General features: G+C 44.1%; 1 protein-coding gene across 1 annotated transcript in view; it reads right to left on the bottom strand.

Annotated features, from left to right (window-relative positions):
* Window positions 1–14,974, bottom strand: part of LOC137653415 (nuclear exosome regulator NRDE2-like) — a 162,823-nt gene that overhangs the window by 41,688 nt on the left and 106,161 nt on the right. Inside the window, exons 6-7 of the mRNA XM_068386781.1 lie at window positions 5,341–5,420; window positions 3,688–5,141 (exon numbers count right to left, since the gene is read on the bottom strand). Of these exons, the coding sequence (XP_068242882.1) occupies window positions 3,688–5,141; window positions 5,341–5,420 (1,534 nt within the window). The remainder of the gene's footprint in view (window positions 1–3,687; window positions 5,142–5,340; window positions 5,421–14,974) is intronic.

Genomic DNA, 14,974 nt, shown 5'->3' on the forward strand with positions numbered 1-14,974 from the left:
TCAGTCTCAGGAGCCAAGGTAGACTCCTCTTCTTGACCCTCCGCAAGAAGGTCTTTCTCGGTGTCCTCAGACACCTCTGACATCCTCTCATCTAGATGGATGTCTTTCATCGCGTCAGAGACATCCGTATCTACGGAAATCTGGACGCAAGTGATCTCAGGATGAGGCTGTGGTATAATGGCATCCGCAGTTGCCTTAGGGAACAGATAGGCACGCATCCATTCATTCGGAAGGTAAGGCCCTGTGGCATTCTTCTGGAAGCCACGAACCCATCTGCGCAGCTTAATCCGTGCTGCATCCCTTGACTCCACTGACTTGGGGTTATCAAAAGCCTCAGTAACCAAGGCTTTGCATACATTGCAGTCCTGGGTGTTCCAGTACTTGAGAGGTCCCTTAGTGATGGAACAGAGAGAGTGCGCCCTGCACTCTACATGGCCGCAGAAGTCCTTGCTCGACGTTACAGAAGACTCGCAGGCACTTAGGGTGGTCCTCCTGTAAAGAGAGGAAAACTAAATGAGTATGCAGTAGTTCATCTCACCTGATAAACTATATAAATATTATTATTAATATTTGTGCATATTTATTGCATATAGCTTAGGATAGATAGCTAGAAAAGAATTAGGAAAGACACATACTTGTGTTTCCTGTCCAGGCAATTGCTATGACCTCCCTCAAAATTAAAGCCTGGGGTTTTCCTACTCAGGAAACCCAATGTTAAAGTTCTAACCTGTAAGGATAGATAAGTGTATCTTAACACTAACTTTCCAACGGTTTAATAATGAGGGTCATTTGTAACTGATCATCTATCAGTATATGGAAAGAAATATTTCTTTCCTTATATAATATGGTCTCAACAATAGACTGTGCATGGACACACAGGGTATGTTGGAAAAATAACTACTGTATAATTTATACTATAGTTTTCTGTCTGCAGTATAATCTATACTGCAAATATACCGGCTACTGTATAGTCATATACTGTAGTTCTAGCCGGCATGATGCCGGCAAGGCTAGCACTTGGTGGCACAGTCCAGCCGGCGCCTTGCCGGCTGGGGTGGTGGCCGGCAGCATCAACCCAGCCGGCAACCACCGGCCAAGCTAACCCTGCCGGCGCACTAGTCCAACCGGCAGCATCAACCCGGCCGGCCACTGCCGGCTAGGTTAGTACCCGGCAGCAGTAGCCAATAGAGAGAGAAAGCAAGGAGTGAAGGGTGCCTTATTGAATGTGTATTAACAGTAAATAAGGAAGTAAGTGCTCAGACTTACTACCTTCCTCCTGAATGAGGGTTCAAATGGAAGGGGAGAATGTATCATTCAGGCTTCCACCCACACAAACCATTGCCGGTCTCTGCCGGCCACTGGTATGTGATTGGCAGTCCAGGAGAGGACTGAAGAACACCCTACAATAAAGGGATCTCCTGCCGGCAGCCGGCCCAGCCGGCACAGTCTTTCCCGGAGCCTTGCGTCCATAAGGGAAAGCTGAGCTACTAAGCTACTGCAAGCGGGATTCGCGGCCAGCCCCACACCCTGCCGTCAAATGGTGAGATTGTAGGATGACGGCCAAAGGGTTGCGATGGCTAGGCCATCACTAAAGGACAGAGGGGGGGGGGGGGTGAAGGGTCCTGTATGAGGTGAGGAAGGAGCCGGCAGGGTTGCCGGTCCATCCACACCTTTAAGAAACTATGTTTCAGTATCGGCGCCATCCTAGGTGGCAGGAGAATATCTATTCTCCAGCCTAAGGTCTGCCAATACAGTTAAGGGGCCGGCAGCAAGCTTGCCGCTTCCTCTCAACCAGAGAGAAACAGAGTTCCAGTGCCGGCGCCATCCTAGGCGGCAGAAGAATATCTATTCTTCAGCCTAGGGTCTGCAAGTACAGGACTAGTCTACTAGTCCGCAGGGAGAAGGTGGCGGTATCATACAACCCCTTCAGGTGCGGCCTAGGGAGGTCTAGCCTCCTATGCCGGCAGCCTAGTCCAACAGGGGAATGACTATTCACCCTGCCGGCCGCCTGCCGGCATATGACTATATACTCTGAGGTTCTGACCGAAGCCCAAAACCTGCTATCTGCAGCTAAGGGAAGGGACAGAAAACCCTAGCCCTGTCATGCCTGAATGACAACTCGAGGCACGACCAACTAGGGTTGCAGCCTAAGGCTACACTCAGAGGGAAGGAGGGATTACCCTTAAATCTCCACTGGAGACGAGTATTGGCTTATATAATAATTCTAGGAGATATCTATCTCCGCCTGACGTGCTAAAATGATACCCGAGGGTAACCGGGGAACATGTATGAAAGTATACTAAAGCCACCAGGCTAGTAGCCTAGTGGCGGGTGAGAATCGACTACCTTAATCACCGAAACTCTCTCGTATACGATCTCAGAAGAGAAAAATTTATATGCAATCAATGTATCTTACATGTATAAATTGCCTAAATAGCTTCATTTATATTTAATAACACTAGGAATGTCTATTATATTGTGCATGAAAGTAAACTAAAACACCTAGGCTAGGAAGCCTAGCGTAAGCAAGGTTCGGTTACCTAATTCGCCGAAACTATTACGAATACAATCGGCATAATATAATTAACTCCTAGCAATGAAGACTGAATAGCTATTAGATATTCATGTTATTTATACCAGGAAAGTTGTTCTGGCTAACTAAATAACCCATGCGTTTCGAACGCAGCGCCTATGACGCCTCCGGTTCAGGCAGCAGCTCTTCCACTTAATTTAACCTAATTTCATTGAGAGGCAAGAGCTATAATTTATACAATGTAAAGATCAAATACTCAACTTTCCAGAGGCAGAAGAGGCTGGAGATTGCATGATAAATCCAAATACACGAGCGTAAATACGAGAGCAACAGGGAAAATCACCGAGCCATAGCGCTACATGATCTAGATACTCAAGGTAGTAATGGAAGAAGGGTACCTTGATAACGGCTCCCCTTCTATTTTAGCCACTTTCCCCCTCGACACGAAAACGCTATTCGGGGTGAAGACTGCTATGTGTCGTATCAAGATATACGTCCCCTGATATTATGCGATATTCTTGAGAGAAATTTTAAGGATATTCGTGCCAGGAGTTAGAATTCTGGAGACCTAAAGGTAAATTCTCTGGGAATATCACTGTAGTCAAATATACCCTTGGAAGCTACTTATAGGAACCTTCTATCAAGACGACATGGCCTGAGCCCAAAAATCTATTTTGCAATATCATCCTTTTTACTTGGTAATTCAAAAACTTACTTTATTTCATGGACAAATAAGTTTACCCTTGATTCTTATGTATTATTATAATTCACAACTGATATCTTTGTCATTATGTCTCTTTATTCTGTTTTCATAATTGTTCTTTTCTTTATTTTCTTCTATCTTCCTTCTTTTTCCTGCCTTTACATCCTTATATATGTAGAAATCAACTCAAAGTTTAGTGAAAAAAGTTGGAAAGTAATTAATTAAGCTGATTTTCATTGGCCAGAAAGCAGGAGTAAAAATTAAACAGTACACTATATGCCTTTAAACGGCATTTTCCCTAACACAACTGCTGTCACTTCAAGTTTGCTTATGACAGACCAGGAGCAACAGTACAGATATTTACAAAAAAAGACAGAAGTTGTTTACAAAAACATAACATATTTTCTACACAAATTGGATACAGTATGAGCAATAACCTTGAAACACATACCTGATTAAAAGCAAAATGTAGCAAAAATTCAGGATTTTCTGGAGCAACTTTCACTGCTAATGAAAGAACTGATCTCAACTGCAAAGGAGAAACCCTTTCCCCTCCTGTTACCAGATGAAGAGAAGATGATAATTCAGTAAACCATAGGAATTCTTCAATGATGCATTCCAATAAATAAGATTTATTTGACGAAGGCATCTTGGGTAACTTTGATTTCATTAAGCTTTCTCCTGGTAATGAGATATCTTCCAGTTTATGAGGTACTGGGCTATCGAAGCCACTTTCAATTTTCTTTATAGTGCTTTCATAAATGGTACATGCAGATTTAAAGCCAACTGTGAAAAGCTGTATCAGAGCAAAGAAGCTTGTTAATTTTGCAGCAAGTAACGTTTTGCCCTCCTTTTCTTTAGCAGTGACATCTTCATAAGCTAAAAGAAGACTTGATCCTTGCAGTTCCTGGAGCTGTTTCCTGGTTTTAAGAATAACTGGTCCTGGGACAGGAGAACCTGAGTTTACAGAAAACTTACCCTCCAGTAGAATGGAAGAGAGGGAATGTACAATATTATTGCTATAATGTCCTTTGCCTGTTTGCCCTTCCATTTTCATTTCTAATTCTAAATATGATGTAAACAACACCATGATACTCTTGAAGTTTGGATTAAATATATCTAGAATTTTGCCCGTAGCAGTTCCAATGGTCAAAGCAGTGGTAAAAACATTTTCAGAATCTTCATCATGACCCATTACTTCTTCGAGTTTACCATATTCTCGATATACTGGAAGGCAAGTTCTAAATTCTTCTGACTTTAATAGCTGTTTGACTTTTTTCTTTAGTTCTTTACTGAACCTTTTCAAATCAACTTTAGGATCCAACTTCAAGGTTGCATACTTCCAACCCAACACTTTTATATATAGTATGAGTAAATCTATTTTACTAGGTAGTTGAATGACACCTGAGGCTTGTTGTAAAATTCTACAAATAAACTTGTAGTAATCTTCACAAGAACTATTCGATGAACTAGGACCAATTTCTGGAAAGTTTAAGATTCCCTGATCATCACTTAGAAACTCTTTAATTTTTTCAGACCTTCCAAACAGCTTGTCATCTAACAAATTTTCCAAAATAAGAGGTCTGAATATGTCACTACTTACATCCTCATTATTTCTATTTCTTATGTCAACTCTCTGTGAAATAAGATTGTGGGCATAAGGCACTCCCAAGAATTTCAAAAACTGTACTACAAGGTAAAAATACTCTTCATTAGTGTCTAGAATGTACAGGTGACTAGATATATCTTCGAAGGACACCATTCTCTCAGGATCCTCGCAATCCTCAGGGTCCTGCTCCCACGGCAACCAGTGGCATCGTTCACGTCTGCACTCCAAAGCCAACCACAAATCTGAAGTTTCTCCTCCCTTAGCTACAATTTCATCCTCTTCATCCTGAGTACCTCCTGTAATATGTGGAAAAAATCTACATGAAATAGGAAATTGAACATTTTGTATAGGTCATTATGCATTAAGAGTAAAATATGGAAAAATCCTTTCATCTATAAATAAATACTCATCACATTATCATTCAATCATCTTCGATAGATGTACGTAGCACCATAAAATTTATGAATAAAGCCTCCGAAAAAGATGTTACGTCACCTAAAACCACTTCTGGGAACTCCATCTGTTGACGTTTTGCCATTACTTGAGCCCAGCCAATGGCATTTTCCTCACCAAATCTGGAAAACAAATGTACATATCAATAATTAGAAAGTGCAAACAAAATAAATACTAATTAATCTAAGAAAAAACAATGCAATACTATATTATGATGAAGGGCAAAATACAAACGAATTCTTCCTTAGCATCCCGCATCTTGATTTCACACCCCTTTGGGTTCTCACTTTTCCTCAATTGATTGATTGATTTAGAATTCTCTGGCATCCTGACCTTGGAGGTCATTGACTTCCTCAACTGAGCCTTCCCTGATATCAGAAATCTCTCCTATCATTCTCTTACTCTGGTTCTTGGCTTCCATTAATTCTTTAATTAACCATTTTAGGAATCCTTCTCAAGTAGAGTATTGTAAAACCCCTCTGGCAAACCTTTCTTCGTACCATCATGTTTACATTCTCTTTACACTCGTAATGCAGTCTCATTTATATAAATCTACCTTAAACTATTAATTTAGACTTTTTTCATATACCAAACTGGAGAGTTATGAGTAACAAGATGCACAGTAAATACTTATGTAATTCCATTTGCAAGATTGAGGCATTTTTGAGTACTACCGATTAATCTCTTTTCACTTCTTAGTATCAAAGACATTTCACATATTTCCAATATCCTGATGACACCATAAAACTTTGACCTACAAATTGGTGAACTTCTGATCAAATTTAAGTTCACCTTTCTAATACATTCAAAGATCTTCTTTGTTAAGTTTGTTCCTATGCATATACAACCCTTTCGTCCTTTAAGTGAAGAATGTTTTTTAGCACAAGCTAGAACGGTCAATGAGACATTTAATAAGGTAGTTAACAAAAGGTGGTGAGCAAGGGGGAGGAGCCCCTGCCTCCCTCCCACCTATCATAAGCTCTTCCCTTGCGTTTTCAGCCGCAACATATTGTTGCCCCCATAATCGAACTTTCCATTTTATTTTTCTATCATGAAGTGAATGTTGGCTATTGATTACTATAGTTGTGAAGCAAACAATTTGTACGTGTGGGAAAGGGTGGACATTACATCACTTTTTTGTTAAACTACCTGAGGATCCACAATCTCTGTACTTCCTACTGACATGATTGTTAGAAATCATACCCATGTACCGTGTAGGCTGTAGCCCTTTGTGTAGTGATTCCTCAACATCTGGATCTCAGTTTCTTTAACTCTGTATGACTTTTACAATTTTAGATGTGATTCTCAACAGTAAATTTAGTTTTGAGAAAAATTAATTCTGTGTCTTCTTCAATTGCACAAAAATTTGGCTTATTGAGAAAGTCTTTTAAGATTTTTGGTGAACAATCTATTCTGAAGAAGTTTTTTAATTCCTTCATTGTACCTTGTTTTTAATATTGTTCTGTCTGGTCTTCAGTTGCTGATTCTTATCTTAATTTCTTGGACAGAAACTTACGGTCTATTAAATTTCCTATTCCTGATCTAGTTATTAATCTTTGGCACCATCGTTCAATTAGTTTTTTATGCATGTTGCATTAGATTTTTCATAATTCTGATCCTCCTTTACATTCAGAGCTTCCTGTACAGTTCCAACCTATTCGTATGCAGTTAATTTTAATAGTCAGGCCTTCTCCATCATGAGGCTCAATACTACACAGTATTCTAGAAGTTTTATTCCAGCTGTGACCAAGTTGTGGAATGATCTTCCTAATCGGGTAGTTGAATCAGTAGAGCTTCAAAAGTTCAAACTTGCAGCAAATGTTTTTCTGTTGAACAGGCTTACATAAATCTTATTATAGTTTATACATGAAATATCTGTTTTGATGTTACTGTTTTTCAAATATTTTATTTTAGTTGTTCATTATTTCTCATATCGTTTATATATTTTCCTAATTCTTTTCCTCACTGAGCTATTTTTCCCTGTTGGTGCCCTTAGGCTTAAAGCATCTTGCTTTTCTAACTAGGGTTGTAGCTTAGCTAGTAATAATAATAATGATAATGATAATAATAATAATAATAATAATAATAATAATAATAAAGTGCATCTGCTACCACCTCTCCTGTGCTTATGCCTCTGGCTCAGCTCCCAGGGGAGCATGCGTTAGGAGCAAGGAACCCTCGGATGTACATTGGCAGTTTTTCAGTTTTTGGTGGCATGTAGGGTTACCCCAGTGTTCGCTGCACCCCATTGAAGGCTGGAGGCTCTTCTTCATTTGTGCATACCGCTGACAATGACTTTAACCTCCATAGAGCCGGTTGAGTGGAGGGCACTATTCGAGGCCATCATAACACGCTTGTGTGCAGTGGAAGACCAAGAGTTGGGGGCAGAGGAACCTTCTCAATATGTGTTGTGGCACAGGCCCAACCCGTACAGAAGAGGAAAGAGCACAAGTTCTCCTTCCTTCTCTGCCATGTTCATTGCCAGGGATTCTTCCCCTGCTGTTGTCGACCTTCACAGCGAAGCTATAGCTTGAGGTAGATGTCGAAAAGTGTGGTTGTCTGTGAGGTGGAGAGGGTTCTCTTTGAGGCTCTATCAGGAGCTGCAGGTTTGGAAACCATTCTGTTTAATGCCATAGCAGAGCTATGAGAGCCCTTGAGAGGCTGACCGATGTTCTAGCCTTGTTGAGTACCCTTCTCTTCAGACAAAAACAGGGACGAAACGTAAACAGCGTTCTTGTACCCACTGTTGTTGGCATGCTTCTTGCCAGAGAGCCTTGAGGTCTAGGAATGGGGAGCAGCGGAAATCCTGAGGTTCAGGGGCATTGCGAACAGATCCATAGTTGGAGAACCTCGTAGACAGGACTTTGTGGGCTACAAGGTGATCCAAAGACCATTCGATACACCTTATCTGAGATGCTGTGCACAGATTGTCGGCGAGCACATTCCTCTAGTCTGGAATGAAGCAGGCTGATGGTGGTATCGAGCAGAATTCGGCCCATCTTAGCATTTAGACTAATAGATGGGAAGAGGCTGTGAGCAAGTTCTTTCTTGCTTGTTGATGTGAGCCCCTATGTGGTGTTGTCGCTCATCACACCACTGAGTGGCCCATTAGGAACTGATGAGGCTGTTGAAGGACCAAAAAGTTGGCCTTCATCTCTTAAGAGATTTAAGTGAAGGTACTTCGGACTCTGTACAGAGGCTTGAGGTCGTGTAGTGCAGCACTATGGTCCCTTCTCTCTTTTTTTGATGTGTCTAAGCACAGCATTAAGTCCGAGGGGTGGGGAAGGATGAGAAGGTTACACCACTCCATAGATTCTTGGCTGACACCCATCACTTGAGGTTCGTCCAAGCTTCTGGTCCCATGGGGATCAGAATATCCAGGGAATTGAAGGCCTGATTCCAATCGGACTCAAGCTGCCACTAGAGAGAACGAATCCTGAGGTGGCCATTGGAGGCTAGACAGGCCAGGGATGATAGGTGTCGGAGGAGGAATAGTCACTCTAGGCTGGGAGGTCTTCTCGTCTTGAGAAAGGGCCTTGTCGCCTTTTTAAGCCTAGTTATCCTATCTTTGATGAGAAGGTTTTGTGGAGATTGGTGTCTAGAATCATTCCCAGATATACTAGTCTTCTGAGAGGGAAGTAGGGAAGACTTCCAAACGTTTACCATGATTACCCGATCTTGGTAAAAAGACTTCAGAAGTTTCTGTGCTAACGCAAGTTTACCACCGAGTCTGCTAGGGTCAGTCAGTCGTCCAGAAATGGAGGAAACGGAAGCCTATCCTGTGAGCCCATGATGGGTGCTGTGGAAAGACCGAAGCACCGTGCCCTGAACTGGTGTTTCTTGTTTGTCTAGACTGAATCTCCAATACTTCCTAGAAGATGGATGATTTGGGGATGGAAATATGCGTCCTTTAGGTCCAGCGTGCAGATAAAGACCTGTGGTCTTACCCCTTGTCCGAACTTCTCTAACTTAGTGTGGACAGCGACCCAAAGGGACAGCTCCTTACAGATCCTTTCGCAAGGGAGATTGTTGACGCTGGGGTCCTGACTCGTGGAGGAAAGGATGGGACGTAATACCCTGTGTAAGGATTCTTCAATGGGAGAGAGCTCCTTTAACTGATAGAAGTGAGTAAGGCAATGATTTACCCTACCATGCGCCCTGACGGGATTGATGCTATTCCTTAGAACAGCATCGGTCTAGCGAATGTTAATCAATCATTAACGGCTGGGTATCGTGTCTATTGTGCAGTTGGAGAGTGCTCGTGAGTAGTCACCTGTTGAAAAGCTGCTGATGGGGGCTGTCGATTGCCTGCCGATTTCTTTAGTGGATTGGTGTGATGGCGAACGGTGAGTAGTGACAAGTGTGTTATTTGCCTTCCAATCTAGGGAACCATGGGCATTAGTTGACTAGCAAGTCTGAGTGATTAACTCCTGGTGAACAGCGAACTGCTGATGATCAGTGAATCAGCAATCTGTGAGCTGAAGATGGTAACTGACATGCAGATGAAGGCTGTTTAGTCAGTAAGCCAAGGAAGGTTGGCAATTAATGAGTTGCTGATTGCTTGGAGAGCCATGGGAGACACCAGAATGGTTTAATAATCGTCAGTTGGTGATCGGTGAGCCATTGACTGTTAGAGCTCCATCGAGGACTGGCAATCAGCAAGTTAGAGATCAGCAAGCTGATGATTGGCTGGTCAGAGATCAGCGAGCTGAGGTCGATGATTGAAGAAAGACGAGCTGGCAATCGGCAATCTACTGATCAGCAAGATGATGAATGGTTATCGACTAGCAATCGGCGAGACTGGAGATCCATGATCAGAGAAAGATGAGTTAGAAAATGGCGATCTGGCGATCGGTTAGCTAGCAATCAGCAAACAGGGATCTAGCGATCAGTCGGTTGATTTCTCATTGGTGGAAGATAAGCTAGAAATCGGCGATCGGCAGACTATCGAACGGCGGTTGGTAAGCTAGTGATCGGCGATCTGTGATAGGCCGTTTGTAACGTCCAGATCGTGTTTGCTGACAGTGGTACTGTCAGAAAAACCTCCCAAAGAGAAAGGGACAGAGGGTTCCCTGTGAGGAGTCTCGACCGATGGTAGATGTGGTTGATCCGCCTTGGAAGATGGAATCTTCGCAATCTTGAACCATTCTGTGAAGCCTCTTCCCTCTTTTCCCTGGCGGGTGTGCTGTAATGCGTTTGCGAGGAGGGGAATGGGGAAATGGTGACCTATCATAAAGTTTTCCCTTTCGTACTTTTTGCCTCTCGCACGAGAGCGCAAGAGAGAACAGGAGTGTTGCCAATCCGTAAGGCGCTGGTGCTCAGGATGATGCTGGTGTGCAGTTTCCACAGAATGCGCAGGAGAGCACTGGCACGCAGTACGGCAGTGCACAGGAGGATGCTGGTGTGCAGTTTCTGGTGAATGCGCAGAAAAGCGCTGGTGCACAGGAGAGCGCTGGCGAGCAGGCAAACGCTGGTGCGCAGGTGAGCGCTGGTACTTTTGGTGAGTGCTGTCGCATTGGCAAGTGCTTGATATGCAAGCGCAAGTGCACAGGAGAGCACTGGCGCGCCAGAGAGCGTTGGCATGCAATAAGGCACTATGCAGGGTGTTGCGCAGTCTCCCAAGAATGCACAGGAGAGTGCAGGCGGGAGGGCGCATAGGAGTGTTGGCGCGCAGTAAGACGCTGCGCAATGTGTTGCACAATCTCCTTAGAATGCGCAGGAGAGCAGGAGAACGCGGGAGCACAGGAGGTTGCTGGAGGGCAGCTACTGGAGAATGCAGGTGCGCAGGTGACTGCTAGCGAGCTGGAGGTTGCTGAAGAGCTGGTGCAAGTTTCGGCCCTGGAGAGCGCTGATGCGCAGTGGAGCACTGGCATGCAGAAGAGTTGGCGCTAGTGCCTAGGAAAGCGCTGTCGTGCAGGAGAGTGTTGGCGAGCCGAAGACCGCTGACAAGCTCGAGCTGGAAAGCGCAGTTGCGCTGGTGAGCGCTGTGAAAAAATTGAAATAATCATTAAAAAAAATACAAATGATTTTTAGTATATTATGCTTGCATATTTTTTTTTAGAATATTAAGTTATTATATTTTGGTCCTTCAACCTTGTCTAATTGTATTATTTTTTTGCAGCACGCCCTACTTCCTGTAGGGCTTGAAGAGGCTAACTAGAATTGCAGTCACACAGTAGAGGTACTGCCATGAATAAGTGATGTTCTGCATATGCTACTGCATGGTGAGGTAACTGAACTTGAGACATGTGCTGCTAATATAACAATGTAAGGTTCATTGTTAGCATCCATTAATGAATATACAGTAAGAGTAAGATTAAGAGCAAATGAAAATGACAAACTTATAACAGAGTTTGTATTTTTCCTAACATACAAACCCGAATTCTTTACTATAGGAGATATTCTAGCGTGAGCTGGAAAATACGGCAGAAAAACCTTAACAAGGTTGTTAACGACCGGACAGGTAATTACCCACCTGTCAGTGGTGGGGGACCGCCGGTCGGTAGCTGCTGTTTACCTTCAATCGGATTCTAGTTAGGACTATCCTAGGGGGCGGTGATGGAGGGAAGATTTGTGTAAAGAATTCGGGTTTGTATTTTAGGAAAAATACAAACTCTGTTATAAGTTTGTCATTTGTTCCTACACTAAATACAAACCTTCATTCTTTACTATAGGAGACTTAGTCTTGAGGCCAGGGTGGCCAAGGAGTTCCCTATCTTTATGGAAGATAGTCCTCCGACTAGACTCTTTTGAAGCAACAATCTTCTGTTATCTTCTTTCTTTGTAGATCCCCAGAATCTCAGTACGAATGAAGGTTTGCAATTTCATGGAAACAAATGTTTCAGGATGAAGTGGGTCAGGAACATTCGACTCGGACCCCTTCAAACTTAGGATTCCCCCGACCTTACCAAGGGAAAACCTCATGACCACGAGTATAACTTATACTCTGTGAGAGGAATCAGATGAGTATCGTACCTTATTTCCATTGGCGTGTCCAGCTGAAACTGGATACAGGCTAGGATCCCCAGATGTGGGGGAGAAGGAGATGAAGAAGATCGAAGGATGTCCTTCTTAAAACCTAGTGTAACCCAGAATCCTCAACCAATGGTTACTGTCCCCTGAAAGGGCATAAGGTAGTAACAGCATCTGTTGACCTGTCATAATAGGCCCTGTAAAAAGGGTGTCTAGAGACCTATGTGTCACGTCGCTCAAATAGTGAGCAGTGAATGTAGATTGGCGTTTCCAGACTCCAACAGTTAAGACTTGGGAGACTGGGAAAAATCTCTTAAATGCCAGAGAGGCAGCCACTCCCCTAACTTGATGGGCTCTGGGTTGTGCTGCCTCTGGGTCTCCGTGAAAAGACCTCGCAATAACTTTCTTAAGTCAGAAAGAGATGGTGTTGCGAGAGATTCTCTTCTTTACCCTGTTGGAACAAGGAAGAGATGACGGAGACGTGGTCTGAAAAGTCTAGTGCACCTCAGATGTTTCTTTGACGCCCTGACTGGGCATAGTAACGACTGGACTGCATCCTGTGTTACCTATTGAGAGTGGATATTCTCGAAATCTCCCATCGGTAGATGAAGGATTGTGAGTCTAGCCACCAAGCCCGGTATGAAGTAGCAAGACACTCGGCACCCCCCCCTATTTCTTAGAATGGGCGGCGTAAGAGACCATGTAGCTCACTGACCCTTTTAGCGGAGGACAGAGGTACGAGGAAGACGGTCTTAAGGTTCAGAGAGGGTCTGAGGCCCTTAAGGGCACATAGGGCAGACCCTTCAGCGAACGTAAGATATGTCTCAAGGAAATGGTCTAATCTCAAGTGGAGGGCAAGATCACTCCAACATCGAAACAACCAAGGTGATGTCTTCTGAGGCGGAGAGGTCAACCCCTTTTCCGTCTACAGATGAGGCTCAAGGCTGCGCAATAGCCCTTAATCGCCGAGACTGAGAGAAGCTTTCCTCACTGAGGAACAAAAGGAAGTCTGGGAACTACTGATCCTTCCTTTTGAGGATCCAAATGCTTCACATTGTCACTGTTGTAGCGGTTAAGAAGTCCATGTCTTAGCCTCAGCAGTTAGGACTTCTTGTAGGGTCTGCCTAGAGTTTGGTTTGACAAGCCCTCGTGGCTCGCAAGATAGCCAACTGTATCAGACCACATGCAAGCCAGAAGGGACATTGAAGTCGCTTCCCTTGCCGAGGCTTCTGTGACTGAGAAGAGCCTGGAAGAGTTGAGTGTCTTTTCGAGGATTAGCCTGGTGTGAGCCTCGACGTGAAGGGATCTAAGATTAGAGGAGAAGGTTGACATCTCTGAACTCGGAGAACAGACCAGGTTTAAAGGTCGCTCAAGAAAGGCAGAGGCGAGGGACAGTGACATTGCACTAGCCGTTAGGACAATGTCCTAGAGACTGACCATATATGGTCAACGACCAAGCCTCCTCTCCAACCCAGCTAGGACCAGGGAAGGCCAGGCAGTGGCTGCTGAAGACTCAGCAGATAGAACTACAGTATAGGCTCCCCCCAACCTTAGCTTACAAGGATGGTAAGGTTGTAGGCACTGAAGGCTCTAACGAGTCTCGGCGGGACTCGAACCCCAGACTGTCAATACATAGCCTGTCTAAGGCTGGAGAGACAACGGGTCGAGGAGACAGATGCAAATCGCCGAGGCATGAGATATAACACACAGTTCTTAGGGTCCTTAAATAGGAGGATTCTAAGTCCCTCGACGGCAGCACTCTCGAGGAATCCTCAGGCTGCGATAATTCCTCGCATGTTATTACAGGAAAAAGTGGAGATGCGAGTAGCAGACAAACCTTATATCTTACCCCTCGTATCTTTCTTAACGAAAGGGGAAGAATGGTAGAAGTCGGAGTGTCTGGAGGTACTGTAATGGCGAAGACCGCTGACGAGAGTCGGAAGGCTCTGTCATAAGAGTAAACTCTTAATGACGATGATCGCGTGCATAGCGCTAATTGCTTGCGTGCACGGACACTCTGTGCTAAATGTTAGCAGAGCCCAACTACTCGCATAACTGAAACTTGAAGGTTCCAAGTCGTGTGAACTCGAAAGTCCAACGCAACAGAGGTCCGAAGGACTCCTAAGGTCATGAGAACCCGTAGGATAAACATGACGAAAGTTTAAAGGCTCCCGATCACACCCGGCGAAAGGGTGATTGTCACGAGACCCCGAGGGGTCAATGTGAGGGGAAACAGTAGGATCAAAAAGACGTCTCCTACCAGCACGAGGGGGAGAACATCAGGGATGAAAATAACTCCTCCGCAGGGTAGATTTGTTCTCCCAAAGGAGGATGTCGCTTAATACAAGGCTCTCGCTCCGCCCCTGGAGGAGAACCAAAAGGCGTAAGAGGGAGGAGCGTAGATCAGTAAACTCCTACAAGTTTCTCTCGTGAAGTTAGGAAGGTTCTCCTTAAGGAGATCGCCTAAAACAAGCTTTCTCTCTGCCCTATGGGGAAAAGCGTAGGCGTATTTACTTTTCTCTCTCAACGAGGGAAAAGTTTTCCCGAAGGAAGGATTGCCAAAGGCAAGATTTCTCCCCTCTCTATGGGGAAACACGTAGGTTTAATAATTTCTCTCTTGCGAACGTGGGAGAAGTCCTCCCGAAGGAGGACATCGCCTAAGGCAAACTTTTTCCCAGATCTATGGGAAAAAAGCATAGGCATA

Source organism: Palaemon carinicauda, chromosome 14 (genome assembly GCF_036898095.1).
Source record: "Palaemon carinicauda isolate YSFRI2023 chromosome 14, ASM3689809v2, whole genome shotgun sequence".
Classification (NCBI taxonomy): Eukaryota; Metazoa; Arthropoda; class Malacostraca; order Decapoda; family Palaemonidae; genus Palaemon; species Palaemon carinicauda.